The sequence below is a fragment of the Solanum lycopersicum genome, chromosome 4 (genome assembly GCF_036512215.1).
Source record: "Solanum lycopersicum chromosome 4, SLM_r2.1".
In the NCBI taxonomy this organism is placed as follows: domain Eukaryota; kingdom Viridiplantae; phylum Streptophyta; class Magnoliopsida; order Solanales; family Solanaceae; genus Solanum; species Solanum lycopersicum.
The window spans coordinates 1824736-1847605 of record NC_090803.1 but is presented as its reverse complement, the minus strand read 5'-3'; the positions used below and the strand labels follow the sequence as shown (position 1 = coordinate 1847605).

The window sequence follows — 22870 nt, the reverse complement described above, 5'->3', positions numbered from 1 at the left end:
TCTCTCCCTATTTCACTGTACCTAATGACAAAAAGAATGTATCCAAATGTATCTAACTTGAAATCTGGTATAAAATTATTAATTAACAATATAAAACGTAATTATTTCAAACTATATGAAAATTGAAAGTAATAAATATGATAGGAAAAACTACAAAACCCCATGACATAAAAATCCTTGCAAATTAAGATGGTTAAAAAAACAAGTGATTAAATGCACTAGAAAAATGAAAAGATTTAACATTTATAAAATAGCCAAAATGGGAGTAAAGAAGTGTAAAAAATTACCATAACTTTTAGAATAAGCTCTAAAATTCTGAACAGTTTTGTACACAGCAAAAGAACTAGGATATTTTGTTCCACTAATAATATCGACTAAATTTGACTTTGATTCATATCGCACGGATAAATTTCTTTTCTCAAACAGAAATGATATAGATGAATTTTTTGTCAAAATTCCATGACATATTTCAAACAAACTTTTAACGGGTGGCATATTAAATTACTTTTTGGTGTATGCAAGACCAACAAATAGACCCAAAAAGAATAAGTTCATATTTTCTTCTTACATTCACGAGATATCAGATCTCATAGAGTTCCAAAATTATTGATCTTGTAGTTTTGATCATCAATTTTACAAGGAGATACCCTGTACATAGGTGCTTCATTCAAACTTACTTACAAATGTATAACAATGTATGCTAAGACCTTGTACAACAAAGAAGTCTCGTTACGTCCGGTCCCGTCGACTTGAGAACAACAAAAAGATGAACATGAGAGCACACTGAGAAAATTATTATCATTGCCTGTAATAGCCACTCTGATGGGGAGGAGGATGAGGATATGGAGAAGGGGCTGTGTAAGGAGGCTGAGGCATAGCTCCGGGTTGCTGTGGAGGTGCATTATAGTATGGACCCCTCCAACCAGGATATGCAGGTTGGCCGTACTCGTGGCTAGGTGGAGGTTGTTGTTGGTATTGAGGATGCGGCTGTGGATGCGAATATGGTTGACCTTGACCTTGACCTGGAAAACCGTAAGGCGGTTGTGGAGAACTATAAGGAGGAGAGGTTTGAGTATATCCAGACATTGTTGGTTGCTGAGCAGGGGGTGCAGGCGGTTGTGGAGAACTATAAGGAGGAGAAGTTTGACTATATCCCGACATTGTAGGTTGCTGAGGAGGAGGCTGGTATGTAGGAGCCTGGTGTGGTCGAGAAGGACTGGGTATATGTCCAGTTTCGGTTGGCATCTGGGGATTGGATCTTGGAGGCTGATGAGCATGCCCGACTGAAGGATAAGTATACCCACTTGAACTCTTATTATCCTGGAAACTGAGACCTGAGATCTGCCTCTGTACATCTTCAATCATTTCTCGGCACTGCATGTTTCTTGTCATCACAAAATCACTACATTGCTGTTTCACATTAGTGATAGCCTCCTGTGCAACAAAAGACAAATTTATACGAATTCATATACTAGAAATTTGTAGATAGATCCAAGAAGCTCAGACATATTCAGGAAGAACTGGAATAAGACTAGTGATCTATCCCACTGTGCACAACTAAAATGAATATTTGAAGTGCAGAAATCAACTTTCATCTACAAGTTCCCATCCCTGACAAGGCTCAACCCAAGACTCATACCAAAGAAACTAAGCAAATACAACCATTTAGCAGATGAGGTTAGTCAATTTTTGAATGATCGTTGCCAGATTTGCAGGAGTACTGGGGCTTTGACATCAATGGCTAGGCTTATATGAGAAGATCCAAAGGGGTTCTTTGACTTTGCACATATGCGGGTAGATTATCATACAGTTGAATTAGAGTGAAAATCAAGAATGTGATTGTAATGACAGATTTCTGGTGAGATTAGAGGGATGGGATTGTATAAATTACTATTGTGCGTAATTCATGGATTAGATGAGAGATTACAACTCAGATTGTTCTTATAATGATTCACCTTGATAATTTCTTTATTGGTGGACCTGGTAAAGGACTGCACAGTAAAGCCAAAGGCAGGGGAGATGGAGTGAGAGGAATAATAATGTATCAGATGGAATTGTCACAATCCCAATCCTACCCCATTCAAAATGTAACCCACGGATTTGTCACACCTCAATCCTCTCAACGGGATAAAATAGGTCCAAGAAATACAAGCCAATTGCATTATAATTCCATGGAACCAAAAGGAATCACTGACTCTATTCTAGCTCATTTTATCCCACCCCAGCCTCCTCTTCTCCCAACAAAATATCTTATCTAGGACACAAATGATCCTATATCACAAAGTGGAATATGCTCAGAGGTTCCACTGAAAGTGAATAGTTGGAATCCTTCTTGTGTTGTGAACTAGGTGAGCAAATATTCCTATCTCTCCACCCCCTCCCAAACCACTCCAATAGAAAGAGCCATCTCAAAAGAGTTGAAAATTCTCATACCTGAAGGGTTACATAAAACTTCAATCCCTCATTGATATTTTCCTTGATTTCTTGATATTTCATAATGGCAGCTTCAATCTGCTTATAGATTCTCTCGCGGGAAACTGTGGCATCGAGAAGAATGAGCTTAGCAAATTAACGGCAACTAGAAGAACATCTAAAATCAGCAGCCGTACTAGAAGAAATATAAATAAGCCACCCGAGAAGAAAATTCAATGTAGACAAATTAGATTTAAACTAGTAGAAAATGCAGATGATAAATGGCCAACATTGATTGTAAGGGCTGGACAGCACTTAATCAAGTCAATTTTATATTATAACTGATAACTGCAGCATCCCTTGAAAATGACATCATTCATCAAGAGACCTAACTTACTTCGAGTATACCACAGGACACATAATGAGCAGTAAGAAGTCATTTTGATATGCAAAAATTGACTGAAAGGATCAGCCCATCAAAATTTAGCCCACCTAAGTTTCTAGGGACAGAAGATCTTTGTGTATCTAGAATATCTAAGCTTCATTGTTCTCCAGCAGACATTGCAAAATGATTATAGGAATTAAATAACACACCTTTATAGTCTTCAAGATTGAAAATAGAAGCAAACTCATCATTTTGAGCCTGCAAAAGGAACACCACCTTGTTAAAGAGCATTCAGGGAGATGTAGCTTGAATAATGAAGTCAAGCCCAAATAGATTGTTCCAAGATGGACTTCTTCTCTATGTTTGCACCAAGGAAACTCAACATGAAGCAATTGTGGTCTGAAGGAATACAGTGCTTTGGCTAAGCAATAATTGTGCACTACAACTCCTAATTCCCAAAAATATAACTACACCTCACTCCCAAATAAGTTCGTGTCGGCTAAATAAATCTTCTTTGACCAAATTATTCCATATAAACTCATTTCAGGCGCTAATTATGACATGCAAATCACAGGAAATAACACTCATGCTATGAAACAACAAGTATCAAGTAAGAAAAGAAATACCACAAATATAACTGCAATTAATGAAATAACACTCATGCTATGAACTTCTTTACCCATCCCCCATCCCCCCAAACCAAACATTTCTTGTTAACACTTTCTAGATACAAAGTAGTAGCTTAAAAAAATTTGGAACAAAAAAGAGCATGCCATGGGTGATATCCCAATTAAGAATATTGTAAAAAAATGGATCTTGGGCCTAATGCAATCCCGAAAGTCAGCTCAAGAGATGAGAATTGTCCAAACCATATAAAGAGACCACCCATCCCATAAAAGCCTGATGTGGGAATCTTCGACACCCCACCACCACCACGCGCAAGGCTGGATATCTAGAGTTACAGCAATTTTTAATATGGGGATCCAACATTGGCTAACAAGAACGGGGATGCGCTGATACCATGTAAAGCAATGGATCTTGGGTCTATCTCAACCCCATAAGCTAGCTCAAGAGGTGAATTGCCAAAGACCATATACCAAGACCACCCATCCCATAATAGACTGATGCTGAACTACGGCGGAACCACCTTAGGCGAAGGGTGGTCCAGTGCACACCACACATCCCATAAGAGCCTGACGTTGGACTCCGCATATTGGGTGGAGCCACCTAAGGCGAAGGGTGGTCCAGTGCACACCCTTTGCCAAAAATTAGGTGTTGGAGCCACCTTAGGCGAGTATGTATCTAATTTTGCACGCTCCTAATATTACAAACAAGAAAATTAGCACACCCTTCGCTAGATTCAGGCTCCACCACTGCTCTGCAACAGATGTCATTATATTACATCTGCAACGCTTTCCAGATTAAAAAAAATGCAACTTCCCGTGTTGGAAAGCGTAAAAAGTAATAGAGAATCATAGTTGAAAACAAACTCCAGGAGATGACAGAAAGGATTAGAAGAAACAAAAAAGGGAAATGCCTTGCATCCCTCGCTTCGTTACCTATAAATTGTATTCTGCAGAGCAATCCTGAAGCTAGCAATATGGTAATATATAAAGGAACTCCTACTAAGAACTGTGCAACAGACACAACCTCACATGTACCACACAAGTATTCCTAAGTTAAAGCTTAAGAGAAGCTCCCAAGTTGAAATGAAAAAGTGCAGCAAAACTAAAAAGGTATAGCCCTGAAAAACAAATGAATTCTGAACCTGAATTTGCAGAAGCAACTGTTCTTGTGCCTCGAGGTTTTGAGAAATTTCTTCACAAAGATGATCATATTTTGCTATCTCCTTCCTGAAAAGATCCTCCTGGGAGCCCGTGAATGTCATCAATTTTGGAAGTATATCATCCTGAGTAATATCACACAACAGATACAAAATGAAGTTGTGTCTTTAGATCCCTTGATGATGAAGCAGAGGCAAAGAAAATGCTAAAAGAAATAAGCATGTTGCATGTGGTTACGAAAATGTTAACTTAGCACAAAGGCAAATTCATATTATGTTATCTGCTCCTGATATGATGAAGACCAGCAACTAATACCAGAGGAGTAGTGTAAACTTTGTAACCGCTCTTTTTTAAAAGGGTCCAATCTATCCCTCTTTTTCATATACTCTGAAAAAATTATTTTTGACTTCCCTAGGGAATGGAAGTTGCAAGATCACATTCTGAGACATAACTAATAGATATTATCAAGCTCCATGACAAAATAACCTCCTTCCCCCACCCAACAATTTCTCAATTTAATGAAAAGCTTCACTTGATATGATGTAATCGAACTATCCATTTGAATTTGTAAAGCAAATGGATCCTACACCAAACTCAGTTCCAACAACTAGCATATGAAGTGAGGATTACCCAAATTTATAAAGGAGACAACATCTCTTTCCCTCTCCTAGGCGGGACATTCTACCACCCTCTGAAAGCTCAGAGGTGGATCTGGAGCGTAAACAATAAAGAATGCGGCACAATATTAGGTAATCCAAGAAGAGAGATAATTCTGACTTAGATAACACGTACAGAAAATGAAACATGGGCTTTACTCAACCCCCAAAAGCTAGCTATGAGGTGAGGATTGCTCAGAATCATACAAGGAGACAATTTTTCATTCCCTCAGACCTCAACAAACATGGGACATTCTAACAGAATTATTAAGTGAGCGGGCCTCATTCCTCCTAGTACATTGAAGGGCATATTGCTACTACTACTGCAGCTCCTGCCCCTCCACTCATCAATAAGATAAGAACATATGAAACCCATGGAAAAAAATCCAATCCACCGGTGGAACAACCTGAACAGAATAAACCCGCTAATCCAAAGATTCATTCAGGGTGGCAATGGTCAATAGTGAGTTTTCATGCCAAAATATGTTTATCCATGGCTCATATCATTGAAGTATGAACTCATCTTATTAATATCATGTTAATAAACTCAATTACTACAGAGCAGCATAATAAGAGGATGTGCACTAGCAAAGGATTATATCTTCATCACCTGCTCGGGTTAAATATGTAACACTTGTCCAACCTCCAATGAGAATAAACCAAAGATGGCTAAAGCTTTACTCCCAAAAAGAAGTCCAACTCTACCTAATAGAATTCAACTTGGCAGATCATATTTTAAGAGGAATCTTATTATACCTTCCTCTTCATCTCTTTCAGCACATCTTCCAGACCGGCACGCTGAGCACCAAGAGTTTCCAGTTGCCTCTGAAATATAAGCAACAATGACTTGAAGGAGACCACTAAAATAATTTAAGTTGCAACATTGTAAAGCTTCTACATTGAAACAGGACATATAGTTCTTTGTAAAACAGATTGGAGTGAAGTTCTGAAGTGCCTTTCTACAGTTCATATATCCAAATATTTACGGACAATTTCCTTCCGTGATTTTAAGTGACATGCACAATATACTAAATATTACGTTACTTAATATCCAAAAATGACTGCATAATAAAATCACCTTCTAATTTACTATTCAAAGACCACCTATCAATCACAAAATGAGATTATAGGAATTTCAAACTAGAAATAATCTGCAGCTAGTGCTCAAAAATCATCCATGAAGGTTGCTCAAGAAATAAAATATTTTCCAACGTTTTTAATCAGTATTCACTAATAAATATTATTAATATTCACTAATAAAGTATATGTAATGCACAATGACATCAAGTTTCACTTTATCTCCTTGTGACAAAAAAACAAAAGCAGAAAAATGTCATCAGAAAAAATTTACACACTTCTCAAAAGGAAACAAGTTATGCTTTCATCCCCACTCACCCCACCACCACCCACCAACCCCAAAAAAAAAAAGGGAGATGATATATATGTTGGCCTGTAAGGCCTTCCAACAGAACAGGCTTTAGTCACTCAAGAAACATGTTGCAACATAAACCGCTAACTAAGGTCTAAGGAACACAGAAAGACCAAATAACGCAAATATAACCACACTAATTCATTGTTACCAGGCTCTGCTTCAGGGCTCCCACAATGGCATCTTCAGTGGCGTCCAAAGACAAGATTGGTCTTGCCAAGGTTGGAAGAGCAGATTCGATCTATCAAAGAGAAAAATGCAGATCTCAGGACATCAATAGACAGATATCACAGAGAGAAATAGAAGTGTTATCACATTGTATTTGATAAGCTCTAGATCCGATGATGAAATATCTTTGCAACAATAACATGACATACATGATAAATAGCAACAGACTGAGCCAAGTTTCAAAATGAAATCAAAATTTAAGGATCAAGGGCTCCAAATCTAGTATGCATTAAACCTGTTGAAAATCCTTGGAAGTGAACCATGAGAGAAGATACAAATTATATGGTATAGAAGCATTGAACATCTTATTAAGCTCGTGGTGATATAAGCTTGTCAAAGAGACTAATCTAATTCACCATCTTCATTACCAGATAGGTTTGATACTTGTCCTTAGAAGTAACACCTAATACAACATATCTACAAATAAATCCAAGAGCCAGAGCATTTGATTATTATATCCTTGATGAGTAAAGCCCATGACAAACCCAGGTGTCAACTAGAAGTGGCACAATGAGACATGACATGACTAGTTATGCAAAATAAGGTCCAAATCATAAATACGTACTGGACGACAGTCAAGGATTGACATGAGTGCTGCATGATCCCTAACTGATCGCTCAATCCTAGCATCACTTTCTGCAGCTTGCTTCAGGTTTGCTGCAAACCTGTTTAACCTATCCTGCAGGTTTTTTGTTAAGGTAGTAGATTGAGGCCTTGTCCATCGGGTTCCGAATTGAGTTCTAAACTGTGTATCTTCCGTTGCTTCTTTTTGCAAAAGCTCCTCTGTTTGGACCAGCAACTCCTGGTTCACCCTCTTCAGATCTCTGAGTTGCTGCATCTCGGCATCCAAACCAGCTGGACCACCACAAATTTGCACTGCCTCTACATCTTCTTTTAGAGCCGCAGGTAGTGATAAATTTCCCTCCAAGGCCAGAATAGAATCAGGCAAGTCCATTTCTCTGAGCCTCACTCGAGCTAGCTCACTCCCCTGTTGTAACTTCTCGGTTTGAGTCCTGATGACATCATCAACCATCTCAGTGTACCTAGAAAGAGCTTTTGTACTGTTGTCTGGGACAAGACTGGAAAACATCTTCTCTTTGCTTGCATCCAGAATATCATTCATCTGCATAGGCTTGACCAAGGAAAATGCTGCAAGTGGTGGCAGTGAACTGGCTGGTGGAACCCTCATGAGGTAGACTCTGTCGTTTTCCTTAATAGCCTTCTCCAAGTTTAGATTTGAACTAGCTTCTAGCTTAGTAATTGCATCCAAGAGCTGCTGCGGTGCACCCCTTGGAGATGTTTTTCTTGCCCCAGACAAGGCATTAACACCACTCTTCAACCTTGCAATTTCCTCTGCTATTTCTTCTTTGTCATGGAGCTCTAGACTGTACCTGTAGCAGGCCTCAGCATAAAACAGTGATGCCTTAAGCTGAACATGAGCTAGCCAAGCCTTGTCAAAGTGCTGGTTCAGAGGTGCAACATTTAATGCTGCCAAAGCTTCCTCATAAAACAATCCAACCTGTGATGAGGCATTCATTTCATTTTAACATCAATTTTGCATTTATTGCAACGTCCAACCACTAAAGTAAGACCCAAAATAAACTCCACTGGTTTGGTCAAATTTGATAATTTATAACTTATAAGCTAAACAATACGTGTTGAGATGCCATCTACTGGAAATAACATGTGTAATTAACTAAGAACCAATATCTGAAGGAACTAGCCAAACCAACTCGGACATGCCTTCTTCAGTGAACTATACAGCATTCATATCAAAATTCAAAAAGAACAAATATATGAAGTCGTTCTCACCAAACCCTAATTCTCAAGCTGCATATGCCATACCTGTAGAATAGTCTAATATAATTTATACATGAGGTTATTCAACCAAACTACAATCCAAGCCTCATTACATGTAGGAACTTGGAGGATTGTCACTATTTATTACTAATATAGAATGTGGATATTAACAAAACAAATTTTTACAGCCCATAGGAGCTTTCCAAGCTGACTAGATTTTCGATAGAAATGTAAAAATTAGTGGTCTTTATCTATCATGGACTAAATTATTACCTTAAGAAAATCTTAGGAAGATTCTAATAAAGAGAAGTAGAAGTACTAACTCACTTGAGCTATCTAAGAACAAAAGTTGTATAGCAATGTGACTGGTGTCAAGAACTCAACTAAATCTCACGGATAAGTTTTTTTTCTTTTTGAGTAAATCTCATACAGCAGTTATGGAGTGGCATAGTCTAAGCGTAGAAATAGAAAAATGAACCTGTCTTGAAATCTTTGCACAGACACCAGGAGTATTTCCCTTGGCAATGCTATTCTCAAAAACACACTCCTGAGCCTGAGCCAACATGAGTCTTTCCAGCATCCCAGCACATTCGACAGAGACATCAACAGTGTTGGAGCTACCCATTGATGCTTTCATTGCCACATTGTCTCTCAAAAAGGCAAATGCCCCAGCAGCAGCAATAAAAGAATGTGATCCTTGTCTTCTCCCCTCAACTGATGAACGATCAAAACCCAATCCCATCTGACTGTGAACTGCCCCCAGATTGAACAAAACTGCAGCTTTTTCTGTGGACACCCCCAAAAAAAATAGAGAAGGATCAGTAGAACTGTATGATAAGATGACAATAGTCCGAGCTTAACATTGATTTCTCCAAACTCGTAATAATTAAACTAGTTTACCCCTGTTTTCCTTACCAAGTGACAAATATCACCATGTTTTTAATTACTAGTAGGTAAATATAGCCAATTTGTGTGAAGAAATGGCTGTGTTTACTGTTCATTAAGGCTTAGGCAGCAAATAAGTATTCAAAACACTTCCTACGCTAGACATAACTACTCTCAAGCACAGATAAAAAAAATGAAGGCTGTGGTAGAATAACGGTTAGCATAAAAGAAGTTCAACTATAATGAATCCTTTGAATAAGAAATTTGTTGGGACATGTCCAACCTACATAGGATTCATATAGCCAACCTTATCTATTCTAGGAGCGAGGTATAGTTGATTGATAATACACTTAAAGCTAGTAGTCACCCGGGCCAACGGGAACAATCATTAATTTCCAGACAGTACTGGACTAATGTTTATCCATAGCAAGAGCAAATTCCCTAAGCATCTTCACCACCTCCAATTTCAATGATGGTTAGATAAGTTTTTCCAGAAAAGAGAACGGGACACCAATGTATCTGCTCATAGCAAGTGCATAGCAATGGAAAGCTATACCCTATCTATACAACATCAACTACACTATGAAACTAACAAAGCAAGGACTGACCACAAAAGATGCAAAATTTAAGACCCAAATGAATGAAGATGCTGAAGACTTGAAAAAATAAAAGGGGAAACGAGGCCAATGTAGAAGCTAAGCGCAAGTGAACAACAAAAAGCACATAGTGAAGGGAAAGTAGGCAACTTTAGAAGTTAAGAGTAAATGCACGCAATAAAAAGCTGTATCCCAGGCATTATTAATTGTACAATCAACAAGCAGACAAATTAGAACATAAGTACACAAAATTCAAAAAAAAAACTGAACAAAGCTGCAGGAAATACCTAAATAGATGTTCTGCTGAGCAGCTTTGAGCTTGTTCTTGAAAGCATCATACCAAGTAAATGTAACAGAATTAATATGGTCATGATCAGGTGAAATAGGGAAACGAGACTCAACAGCACAAAGGGCTTTATAGTAATTCTGCAAAAGATCACGGCGAGCAGGAAGAGATGACTCATTAGGGCCACGTTCGATATCGGAACGGAATTGCTTAAGCGTTTGAAGATCATCTTCGAGATTTTGAGCTTCGCGTTCAGAGTAATTGTAGACTATGTAGTTTCTGAGTGGACGGTAGAGATCTAGAGATACAGTTTTCTTCTCCGGGATTGTTAGCATGACGTTGGCTGTTTTCGCCGTCATTGACGACGGTGCTGCCATTGTTAAACGGTGGAACTACTGTGATGTGTATATAAGTCAATTGAAGAAAAAAATGGAAGTTGTGATTTTGCTTAATGGGAAAGTCTTGTATAAGAGAAGGGGTGAGGGTGACAAGTAAAGATTGGGTTTTTTCTAGTCGTTTCCTTTCTTAATATTTTTGCTTTTAAAATAATCGTGGTGTCCATAAACGTAATTTTTATGTCTCAATTTATGCGAAAATATTGATGGAATATATGAGTATAATTGAAGAACACATTCATCTCATCTTATTAAGAACGTATGGGGATACGAACTAAGGCAATTGGTACAAACTAAAAAGGCTGTCAATGATTCACAATCAGAAACAAAACTAGTAAGTTGAATCAAAATAAAGTTGCATTAGTTATAAAAATATCTAAAGAAACCACTAAAAAGAGATTGAACATGTGAATACATCATCCGAACACAAATTTTAAGTTTACTGGTGTTTTCTATACTTCCGAAATCACAATGTGAATCAACTAGATAGCATCTATGGAAACATACTTAGGGAAGTCACAGGAAGCTGGCTACACCAACACACATGTCCAGAAAATCAGTACAACTCTTAAAGAAGAATAGCAAATATTACTGGAGATAAATGACTTATTAAAACACCCAAAGTGTAGATAGTTTAGATAAGATGATCACTGCAACAAGGAAAGAATAAATGGAAAAAAGAACATATTGTTTAGAAGACATTTGATAATTGGAGCATCAAAAATTCTCGAAAAAAAGACATGAAAGTAACATATACAAGTTCGCCATATATAACCCCCTTATTATGTGACATAACAGAGCAGGGGGTTTGGCGACAACGTCTTTGGCTGCAGCATGTCTCTCTATAACAATCCCGCGTTTGGAAAGATGAAACAAAAAGTAGATTAAGGACCCCTTGGCCCTCCCAAAAAAAGAACCAAAATGTCACAAACTAAATTATTTTGGTGAAGAGAACAAAAGAAAGTCACAGATTTTTATAATCTATCTAGGCTGCAGATTCCTTTGCAATCTTCTCTGCCTTGGCAATGACCTCATCGATACCACCAACCATATAAAACGATTGCTCTGAAAGGTCATCGTATTTGCCATCCAATACTCCCTGTCAAAAAATATTAACAAAGAGTTCATCAACATAGGACCAAATTAAAAAGAAGGTACTAAAGTAGTTGACAATCTTCAATCAAGGGCAAAAAAAAGGGGGGCGGGGGGGGAGGTCCTCTCTTTTTGGAGGGGGGTAGTTGCGAAGATTTGGAAAAAACATTCATCAGCATCATAAAAACCAGGAAGAAGGTCAATTACATACTAGCATTGCACATCCTTGCAGTAGACAAGGGTAAGTAATGGCAGATGCTCAACTCTAATTATCAGCAGTTAAGCAGGAAAAGTTGCATCACATGAATAATAAAGATTTTAACATGTCAAAGAGGTTCTATAACATGTATGATAATGTGAGAGCAACTAATAAATTCAGTAGCTCATCACATACAATAGAGAGGAAAGGTAAAAGGAACTTCTAGTCACATGGCAGACCAGCAGCATGAGAAAGCCTCCATACAACAAATAGATGCAACAAACATACAATAATCTCATATTTTAAAGTTCAAATGACAATGAATATAAACTGACAAATAAGTTGAAGATTGAGGAGATTAATTACCTGGAAACTGTTGATGCTCTCCTTCAAGTCGACATACTTTCCAGGGGCACCAGTGAAAACTTCAGCAACGTGGAAAGGCTGACTGAGGAACCTTTGGATTTTACGTGCACGGGCAACAGTCATCTTATCATCTTCACTAAGCTCATCCATACCCAAAATGGCAATAATATCTTGAAGATTCTTGTAATTTTGAAGAACTTTCTGCACTCCACGGGCAGTATTGTAGTGATCCTCTCCCAAAATGTGAGGTGAGAGCATACGGGATGTAGAATCAAGTGGATCGACGGCAGGATAGATACCAAGCTCAGAAATCTGGCATCCAAAAAGAAATGTGATGACCAAAGTTAAATGTACTCCATCAACTGTGAAAGTTAATAAAATTACAGCACCAGATCAAACAATGGCATTATACCTGACGGGACAAGACAGTTGTGGCATCCAAGTGAGCAAAGGTTGTAGCGGGAGCAGGATCTGTCAAGTCATCAGCAGGCACATAAATAGCTTGGACGGACGTAATAGAACCTTTCTTGGTCGTGGTGATACGTTCTTGAAGACCTCCAAGATCCGTAGCCAAAGTTGGTTGATAACCCACAGCAGATGGGATACGACCAAGCAAAGCAGACACTTCTGAGTTAGCCTATTTCAATACAAGATGCAGATAGTGCCACAGTCAGGTTTACAAAATAAGCAAATTTATACATGGACTTTAAAAGATATGCCTACCTGAGTAAACCTGAAAATATTGTCAATAAAGAGAAGCACATCCTGCCCCTCGGCATCTCGGAAGTGCTCAGCAACTGTCAAACCAGTAAGTCCAACACGTGCACGAGCACCAGGGGGCTCATTCATTTGACCGTATACAAGCGCACACTTGCTTTCACTCTGAATAGTTTGAGATCATAATATGTCAGCAATGCAAGGATAAAAACAATATGAGATAAAGATGTATGGAACATAATTTTGATTAAACTAACTTGCTTCTCGCCTAGCTTGATGACACCACTTTCAATCATTTCTCGGTACAAATCATTACCCTCTCGAGTTCGCTCACCAACACCAGCAAAAACAGAGAAACCACCTGTATAGTCAAGTCATCCAACGGATCAGCTTTGCAGTGACTTTTATATGACGTATATAATGAGGTACAAAGAAACCAATCCTAACCATGTGCTTTGGCAACATTGTTAATAAGCTCCATAATAAGCACAGTTTTGCCAACACCAGCACCACCAAACAGACCAATTTTCCCTCCTCTTTGGTATGGTGCAAGAAGATCAACAACCTGATCAAAAGCACAATAATGATAGAATAGTCGTCATTATTAAGTTCAGTTAAAGGCAGTAGCAGAGGAATCATTAGTGAATGCAGGCAGCATTTGGATGGAGTGCAAAAATATACTGCCCAAGAAAATAAGAATTGAAGCAAGTACCTTAATACCAGTGACAAGAATTTGTTGTTCAGTGGCTTGCTCAACAAAGGCAGGAGCTTCACGATGGATTGGCAAAAAGTGATCGGTTGCTGTAACCATTTTACAGATTAAGATGCAATTATCAGAACCATTCTTATGGATAGATTAAAACTTTAGTCCAATGGATAAATTAGAATACGGCGTATCCATGGAAATTTTGACTTACTAATTGGGCCTCTCTCATCAATTGCCTCTCCAATGACATTCATGATACGGCCAAGTGTGGATCGACCGACAGGAACCTGTCATCACAAGAAAGGCAAACCATCAAGCTCAAAACAAATTAAATATGTCCAAGCTCAACTAAACGTAAACAATCTGTTATACAAGGAAAACTTGTACAAGACAGGAGGCAGCCAAAATGAAGATACTAAAAACAACAACAATCGGAAGATACCATTACAACGAAGCCAAAGCACAGTCACCATACCGCACCACAAATTCTAAAAGAAAAAAACAAAATAATGCGAGGAAACATGAGTGACGGATGTCTTCTGGTGATCATAAGGAAACATGAGCACTCCACTCCCATGGTAGTAAACTCCTACAGCTTAACAGTGCCACATGAGTGATCCACTCCCATGGTAATAAACTCCTACCGCTTAACAGAGCCAAGTCTCTTTCAAACTGAACACTAAATCCTGAGCAAAAATGAATTCAACATCCAAAACTCTCACAACAAATCACAAGGATAAGTATAGGTACGTTCCAAAACTCTCAGAAGGTGTTCGGATGCAATGTGCCAAATGTAACAGGAAAGTACCCCAACTAACTTGGGATTGAAGTGTGATCGACTGATCAATGATTTATCTTCCTAAGCAGATAACTATTACATTAGATGATTCAACCGTATTGCAGTTTTGTGAACTATGCATTAAGATCTGAAAGCACTTTCAACAATGTATATTATATATTCATGTTTAGACCCTTCAGATAAAAAAATGCAATTTTTAAATAAGTAAAGTATGAACATTTGAATATGAAAAAAAACAAACGATAAGGAATTCTGATCACTCACGGTGATAGGAGAGCCAGTATTAAGCACACGTTGACCACGAACAAGTCCTTCAGTACCATCCATAGCAATAGTCCTAACCATATTCTCACCCAAATGCTGAGCAACCTCAAGCACAAGTCGGATCTGATTATCCAACACCTCAAGAGCAGTAAGAATTGGAGGCAATCCATCATCAAATCTCACATCCACCACAGCACCAATAACCTGACAAACCTTCCCGATCGCACCAGCACCTGTAAACTCATCTGTAATTTTTCCACTAACTTCACTACCAGATGACTTCGGCGGTGTTGATGGCTTAGAGGCCGGAGCTGCTGCAGAGGTAGCGTACTGTACAGCACGGTTTAAGAGGAATCCTTTAGGGGATGCGCGTGAAGCAGGTCTAGCAATGGAGTTTGCTACTGATGATCGGGAAATTGGACCACCACCGCTGCCGGCACCGCGTTGAGCCGACGAACGGAGGAGAGAGGCGATAAGCCTCCGGGAAGCCATGGAAGTGTAGAGAGAGAAAGAGTAGAGAGAGAAAGTGAAAAAAAAGGACAGCTAGGGTTTGTTTTGAAATGTGAAGAGGTGATTTAACAAGAGCCCACTGTGTGTGTGTGTGAGATCCGTTTACTGTTTTTACTCTGCTGAAAAAACGAAGAGAATTTGCATTTTTTTAATTTTTTTTTTTTTTTTTTTTTGGCTTTTATTCCAACTTTTTTGGCGAATAATTTGGAAGTCCTTATTTTTACTAAATCAATCATTAATAAAATATTATTGTAAATTAATAAAATTAATGCTAAAATAAATATAATATTGTGTAAATAATAATAAAAAAAACTATTATACTATTGACATTGTAATATTGATATGAAAATTGATGATGATATCACACATCGTATTAGGCCGGCATGAATGAAGAGGAGACTTGCCTTCGGAGTCTTCTAAACACGAGAGTTTTATGGAGTATAGATAGATGAACGTTTGTTGTATGGGGTAGAACGATGGTCAGTTAAAAACTCTCATATTCATAAGATGTATGTTGCGAAAATGAGGATGTTGAGATGAATGTGTGGGCATACGATGAGAGATAATATTAGAAATGAGGTTATTCGGGAGGAGATAGGAGTGACCTCTATGGTAAACAAGATGAGGGAAACGAGGTTGATAGTTTGGACATGTGAAATAGAGATGTATACACTATCGACTAAGGAGGTGCGAGAGGCTTGAATGCATAAAGCACGATCAAAGAGAGAAGTAGGCCGAAAAATATTAAAGAGGGTGATTATTAGACAAGACATGACGCAATTTTAAATTACCAAAGACATGATCTTAAATAGAAAGGTACGGAGATTGTGTATTAGAGTAAAAGATTAGTAGGTAGTAGAGTGTTGTCTTACTTTCAAGAGCATGGTATATGTCGTTGTAGTAGCTATATTTTTGTGATTCTAGTTTTTGATATTTATCATCATCTGTTTATTGTGTTTCGACTAGTGCACTGTTATGTTTATTCATATTTTTGTTGTTAAGTTCTCTTCATTGTTTTCCTTTTCTTTATTTTTGAAATTGTTACACTTGAATTCAGGACCTTTTGAAAACAATTTCTACATTCATGAGGTAATCATAAGATCAGCGTACACTATTCTAGCCAACCAAAATTTCTTTCACTATATATATTATTGTTATTATCGACACAATAACTAAACTCAATATCTTTTTGACATACAAATAACTTTTAAAGATATTTTTATTACTCCATATCTAACACAAATATGATACGATATTATATTATATCGGTCTTATATATCTATTTACAAACGAAAGTATAATCTATAAAAATATATTATCTCGTTCATACTAATCTATATCATATTATTTTCTTTTTAATCCGTCTAAAAAAGAATGTCACAATTTCCTTGTTTGATGACTATTTAATTTATCATTCCTACTTTACAATAATTTTTATAAATATAACAAAATTTTATGTCTAATTAAACAATATCACATAAAATAAAACGAAAACGAAAGAGATCTCTATATATGATAGGAACCCCACAATTTTATAATATGATAAATCCTTGTCCAAATGTATACTAAGGGTCATCCAATAAAATGATGATTAAGATTCCTTTTACTTTCTTGATTCAACAACAAAAAAAAAATGGAAGGTCCACAAGTTCCATTATTGTTAAATCAAGAAACAAGCCATGATTTTGATAACACTACTACAATTATTGAAGAAATTAAGAGGCAATTAAGACTTGCTGTACCTCTAATAGCAGTTAATATTCTGCAATATTGTCTTCAAGTTATTAGCATCATGTTTGTTGGTCATTTGGGTGAATTGTCTCTCTCTGGTGCTTCTATGGCTACTTCTTTTGCTTCAGTCACTGGATTCAGTGTTTTGGTAAGTTAACTTCTTTTTTGTTAGTGACTATTGTTTGTTCAATTTATCATCTTAGAATGGTTATTGATTGGATATGTATGTTTCATCAGCAGTGGCGGAGCCAGGATTTTCACTAGGAGTGTCGTAATATTTAAAAAAATAAAACAAAAGTTGAGTTTACTATATGTACAGAGGTGAATTCATGATCTAGAGTTAGTGGATTCAAATTGATGGTTGTTGATTGGATTTGTATGTTGCACATAGCAGCGAAGCTAGGAATTTTATGGAGGGGTGTCGTGATGTTAAAAAAAAGTAGATAAAACTAAATATATAGAGGCGAATTCATGATGTAGAGTTAGTGGATTAAAAAATGTGACAACATGTGTCATTTTGCTATTGTTTGTTCAAATCATGTTGAATGGTTATTGATTCGATTTGTGCACAGCTCGAATAGAGGTGAATCCATGATTAAGAGTTAGTGGATTTATAGTATGATTGATGTGTCTGATTTCGGTGCTTGAAACAATTTTGTCTACTTATAATTATTACTATATCTCCGGGGTTGATAATTTTTAGATGACGAACTAATTAACTCAATCACTTGATGTTGTTGCTCTTCATTTCGTGTTGAGGTTTATCCTACAGAGGTACTCAAATTAAATTAGTGATGGATTTATAGTTTTTGGTTGTTGCAAAACTAATAGTTCCAATTACGTAAATCAATAGTTCGAATCGCACTTAGAGATAAGGAATTCCCTTTTTTTGTTATAAGTATACATAGTTCGAGTGTAAAGTAATAGGTTCAGTTGAACTCGCAAAATAGACAAGTTCATCTTTGTGCCTGAATGAGCTAATTGGGAGCTAGTTCCTTTCTTATCTCGAAGTTTCATTCCTTGATTTTCACGATTTTTTTGGTAGTTAGGAATGGGAAGTGCACTGGAAACACTATGTGGGCAAGCGTATGGAGCTAAGCAACACCATATGCTTGGCATTTACACACAAAGAGCAATGCTCGTTCTTCTTTCGTTGAGCATTTTGCTTTTACTGATATGGTTCAACACCAGCACAATTCTCATTGCTTGTGGTCAAGACCGTGATATATCAAACGAAGCAGGACAATTCAATCGATGGATGATCCCAGGCCTTTTCGCGTATGGCATCCTTCAATGCCTCAACAGATTTCTACAGACTCAAAATATAGTGATGCCCATGATGTTGACTTCTGGTTTCACGGCTTTGTCACACATTCTTATATGTTGGATTTTCGTGTTCAAGATTGGTCTCGGAAGCAAGGGAGCTGCTTTGGCTAATGCCATTTCATATTGGATTAACGTGTTTTTATTAGCTGGTTATGTTAAATTTTCCCCGGCTTGTAGAAAAACTTGGACTGGTTTTTCGAAGGAAGCTTTGGACGACATTCTAGATTTTATCAAGCTTGCCATTCCTTCTGCTGTTATGATTTGGTAAGTGTAATCTCATTCTTTTTCATTAATCAATATGTTCAATGTACTTACTCGTTAACGTGCTTATGCATCGATGTTCTTATTCTTTCCAATTCTATTACTAGACATATCTGTTATGGAGTAACTGGACTTTGTAACGTATTATCTCGCTGGTTTCAGTTTCGAATATTGGTCATTCGAGATGGTTGTTCTGTTATCTGGCCTTCTCCCTAATCCTAAATTAGAGACATCAGTGTTATCGATAAGGTTCGTGTTCTATTAACATCCTTCTTATTGTGCATTTTGCTTCGTACGTATACCTTTACACAAGTTCTTTTGAAATTCTTTTCAGTCTCAATACTTGTTGGATGGTGTACATGGTTTCAGTTGGACTTGGTGGTGCTATAAGGTAAGTCGATGCACGGTACTCAAGTGATCTGATATGTATCAACTTTAACTAATTGTTTCTATCAGCACAAGAGTTTCAAATGAATTGGGGGCTGGTCGTCCACAAGGAGCACGATTAGCTTTACATGTTGTCGTAATTGTGGCCATATCAGTAGGACTGATAATCGCGACCACCACCATTTTGGTTCGTTTTGTGTGGGGGAAACTATACAGCAACGAAGAAGAAGTGATCAAATACGTTGCCAAGATTTTGCCTCTGCTTGCTTTATCTGATTTCTTGGATGGCTTCCAATGTGTGCTTTCAGGTTGAGAAGTACTCGATTGATCTTTCGTTAGCTGTATTAAGAACGACAACGTTACATACTAGAGTATGCTCATTTTGCATTTTCAGGGGCTGCTAGAGGATGTGGATGGCAAAAACTCTGTGCATTTATCAATCTTGGAGCTTATTATGTTGTGGGATTACCTTCTTCTGTTCTCTTTGCATTCGTTTTCGATACTGGAGGCCTGGTACATCTCTTATTACTCTTTTAACATCCCCTCAAAACTAACTACCCCGAATCAAATCTCATCGATCGTTGTCTTTGATCTATGTTTAGGGACTATGGATGGGGATCATATGTGCATTGCTAGTGCAAAATGTGGCGCTTATCGCGATAAATATATGCACTAATTGGGATAAGGAGGTATATGCCTACAGATTGCTCATTCCCTTTTACTTAGTAGAACTATATCCAGTTGTGAAAGCAACTCTTTTAACCTTTTGGCTTTTCACTCGGTGTTTGGTACCCTTATTGAGTCGGGCTAATCCAAATTTGCGTCAGGAAGTCCCACGGTAGAAGGTAAAGTTTTTCCTAACAAAGGTGACTCTCGTATCCAAGTCTTGACACAGAGACTTCTGGTTAAGGATGAATGAGTGACTTACTCCTAGCTCGCGAAAGCAAATTTAGTTTTGTTTGATATGCTACCTATCTTTTTAATGAACAAACAACAATTAATTTTGTTTTGCTTTCTATGAACCTATTACTAACATAAACCTTTTTTTTTTTTTTAATCTTTGATATTAGGCAAGAAAAGCTGTAAATAGAGTTCAAGGCTGTGGTTTAAATATGTGATATATTGAGAGAAGGTAACATTTTCTAATTTATATATTACGTATCTTATCACTAATTAAGAATTCCCTACCATATATTGCGGAATAGATACTTAAATACATGTATTTTTACTACTAGATACACTAAAATAAAAAGAGAAGCGAGCGATATTTTGTTCTGCATTCTAGATACATATGGGTCACACAAGATATATGTATCTGTATGTATCTGGTATGATTCGCATGTATATGAGATATTAGATACATGGGAGAATAGCGAGCAAGATAGGAGAGAGGTAAGGGAGGCAAGCGCTCAAATGCATGTTCCACTTGGATACAATATATTAATAACAAATTACACTCAATTTTAACCTCATGAATCTCGAGATACATATATCTGAACATATTTGATCCACCAAAGTCTGATAAGATACATAATATTGTAAATTAAAGTATATCTAAGTAATTAGCTTCTAAACTTTTGAGATTTACGTAAGTTTCCCTAATTTTTATGTATGCATGTCAATTTCACAAATTATTTTTGCTTCAAATGTAGGTGGAAATATTTCAATATGGGCCGATCAAGGCCCGTGGATTACTGGGTTGTAGATTTTATAATTGGGCTGATAATCCCTAAATTACAACAACTTTGGTAGGAATTATGAAGAGTATATATATATATATATATTCGTTATCACTATTATCTCTTATAAGTTTCATAAATTTCCAAAATTCCTCATTTTTCTCTTAAGTCAAAAATGTATTCGACACTCCATTAATGTATCCGATCCTCTTTTTAATGTATCAGTACATTGATTTTTCGACCATTAATGTATCCGACCCTCTTTTTAATATATCAATGCATGTATTCGATCCTCTTTTTAAAGTATCAACGCTTTGATTTTTTGGTCATTAATGCAATCGGACCCTCCATTAATGTATCCGTTTGAGGAATTTCTGTAATTATAAACTTTTAAGGCACAAATTGTAATTTTGCCTTAAAAGTATGTAATTTCTGTAATTTGTCCATATATATATATATATATATATATATATATATATATATATATATAACAAAAGTTTTTACTCAATCTTTATCATTTATATATTCTTTTAGTGATCGTTAACACTCTTTATAAATGTTTATAGTGTTCTGTCAGTAAAGATTTTATCTTTTTTTTATTTTATTAATGTGCATATTTATTAAGCGGTACAAACGGTCATAAATTTACTCAACTAACTATTAAATCCACAAAATTATTTTATGTTTGTTTCTTGGTACTACATTACATACAGCTCATAACAATAAAATGTGTTGGGTAATAAGCAGTTGAAGACCATAAAGAGAACAAGTAAATTAAATGCTATATTATTTTAAAAGATGGTATTTCAACTAATCGATTAATGTTAATGCTCGTTTGGTGTGAATGATGAGAGATAATTAATATCGACATTAATTTTTGAGGATGAATTTATCTTGTGTTTGATTGAAATAAATACTGAAATTGTATGGTGTTATTTTATTCCACGTTGAGAGACAGATTAATAATACAAGCTCCACAACAACTTGATAGTAATTGGTGATGTAATAGTCAATACATTTTTTAGTACAAATTTGTAATGGGATAATGCACACATACCCCTCAACCTATACCCAAAATCTCAGAGACACACTTATACTATATCCTATTACCCTCTGAACTTATTTTATAAGTAATTTTCTACCCCTTTTTAGCCTACGTGGTACTAGTTTGAAAAAAAAAGTCAATCATCGTTGGTCCCACAAGATAGTGCCACGTAGGTCGAAAAGGGGTAAAAAATTATTAATAAAATAAGTTCAGGGGTAATAAGACCTTAGTATAGTATAAGTGTGTCTCTGAGATTTCGGGCATAGGTTGAGGAGGTACTTGGGCATTATCCCATTGGTAATTTAATATTTGTATGATAGTTCAAATTGAAAATTAAGACTTCGAAATTAGTTTTTTTTTTTTAATTTTCATAAAATAATTTATAGTTAAACAAATATATAATATTTATGAAATTATCGATAAACAATTTTGTAAACTATAATTTCATTCTGAATTTAATGTTTAATTAAACTATATCATATAAATTAATACGGAACGGGTAATATTTGGACTTTGTTTCTCACTTTATTCAATGTGAGCTTCGAATATCGTATGAATAAAGAAGAAGAAGAAGAAGAAGAAGGGGTCTCCATATTTTATTTATCGTCTAACTTAATTGAACGTTACTCCTTACATCTTATATTAGTTGTCTATCTTATTAAATTAAAAAAAATTATATTAATAAAATTATTTTCTTATTTATTAATTTTTTTAATTTACGTATAAAAAAATCTAACTAATGGGGAAAATTTTTCTTTTCGTGTCTCCAATTTTTTACTTCTCTTTCTCTGTAATTTTCACATCATCAATCTTTATTATTCAGGTTTAATGCGTACCACGTGAAACATTACAAAAGTTTTTATTTCAATTTCTAGCTACATGAAAAGTTTTTTTATTTTTTGTAGGTACACCTAAAAAAATTTTTTGTAACC

General features: G+C 36.4%; 3 protein-coding genes across 4 annotated transcripts; 1 reads left to right on the top strand and 2 right to left on the bottom strand.

The window, feature by feature from the left end:
- Window positions 1-531: 531 nt before the first annotated feature.
- LOC101245450 (vacuolar-sorting protein BRO1-like) lies at window positions 532-11186 on the bottom strand. Its single transcript, XM_004236903.5, has 9 exons — window positions 10463-11186; window positions 9173-9480; window positions 7460-8413; window positions 6818-6907; window positions 5994-6062; window positions 4566-4706; window positions 3007-3055; window positions 2434-2537; window positions 532-1434 (listed from the first exon to the last, which is right to left on the bottom strand). Exons 1-9 carry the CDS (start codon window positions 10836-10838, stop codon window positions 799-801), a joined length of 2727 nt encoding a protein of 908 aa, XP_004236951.1. The 5' UTR covers window positions 10839-11186; the 3' UTR covers window positions 532-798.
- A 357-nt stretch (window positions 11187-11543) lies between these two features.
- LOC101249170 (ATP synthase subunit beta, mitochondrial) lies at window positions 11544-15699 on the bottom strand. The gene is made up of 9 exons (XM_004236916.4): window positions 15000-15699; window positions 14148-14223; window positions 13943-14031; window positions 13678-13795; window positions 13488-13591; window positions 13237-13395; window positions 12926-13150; window positions 12514-12825; window positions 11544-11955 (listed from the first exon to the last, which is right to left on the bottom strand). The coding sequence occupies exons 1-9, from the start codon at window positions 15489-15491 to the stop codon at window positions 11842-11844; spliced, it is 1689 nt and encodes a 562-aa protein (XP_004236964.1). The 5' UTR covers window positions 15492-15699; the 3' UTR covers window positions 11544-11841.
- On the top strand, window positions 15674-21196 carry LOC101253179 (protein DETOXIFICATION 16-like). 2 transcript variants are annotated; one of them, XM_010321095.4, is made up of 9 exons: window positions 15674-17388; window positions 18286-18830; window positions 18990-19076; window positions 19162-19218; window positions 19284-19522; window positions 19609-19727; window positions 19817-19903; window positions 20285-20346; window positions 20867-21196. In XM_010321095.4, exons 1-8 carry the CDS (start codon window positions 17143-17145, stop codon window positions 20330-20332), a joined length of 1428 nt encoding a protein of 475 aa, XP_010319397.3. In that variant the 5' UTR covers window positions 15674-17142; the 3' UTR covers window positions 20333-20346; window positions 20867-21196. The 2 variants fall into 2 exon arrangements, with proteins under 2 accessions (XP_010319397.3, XP_069153013.1); XM_069296912.1 differs by having other exon boundaries at window positions 17084-17388; window positions 18290-18830.
- Window positions 21197-22870: the final 1674 nt, after the last annotated feature.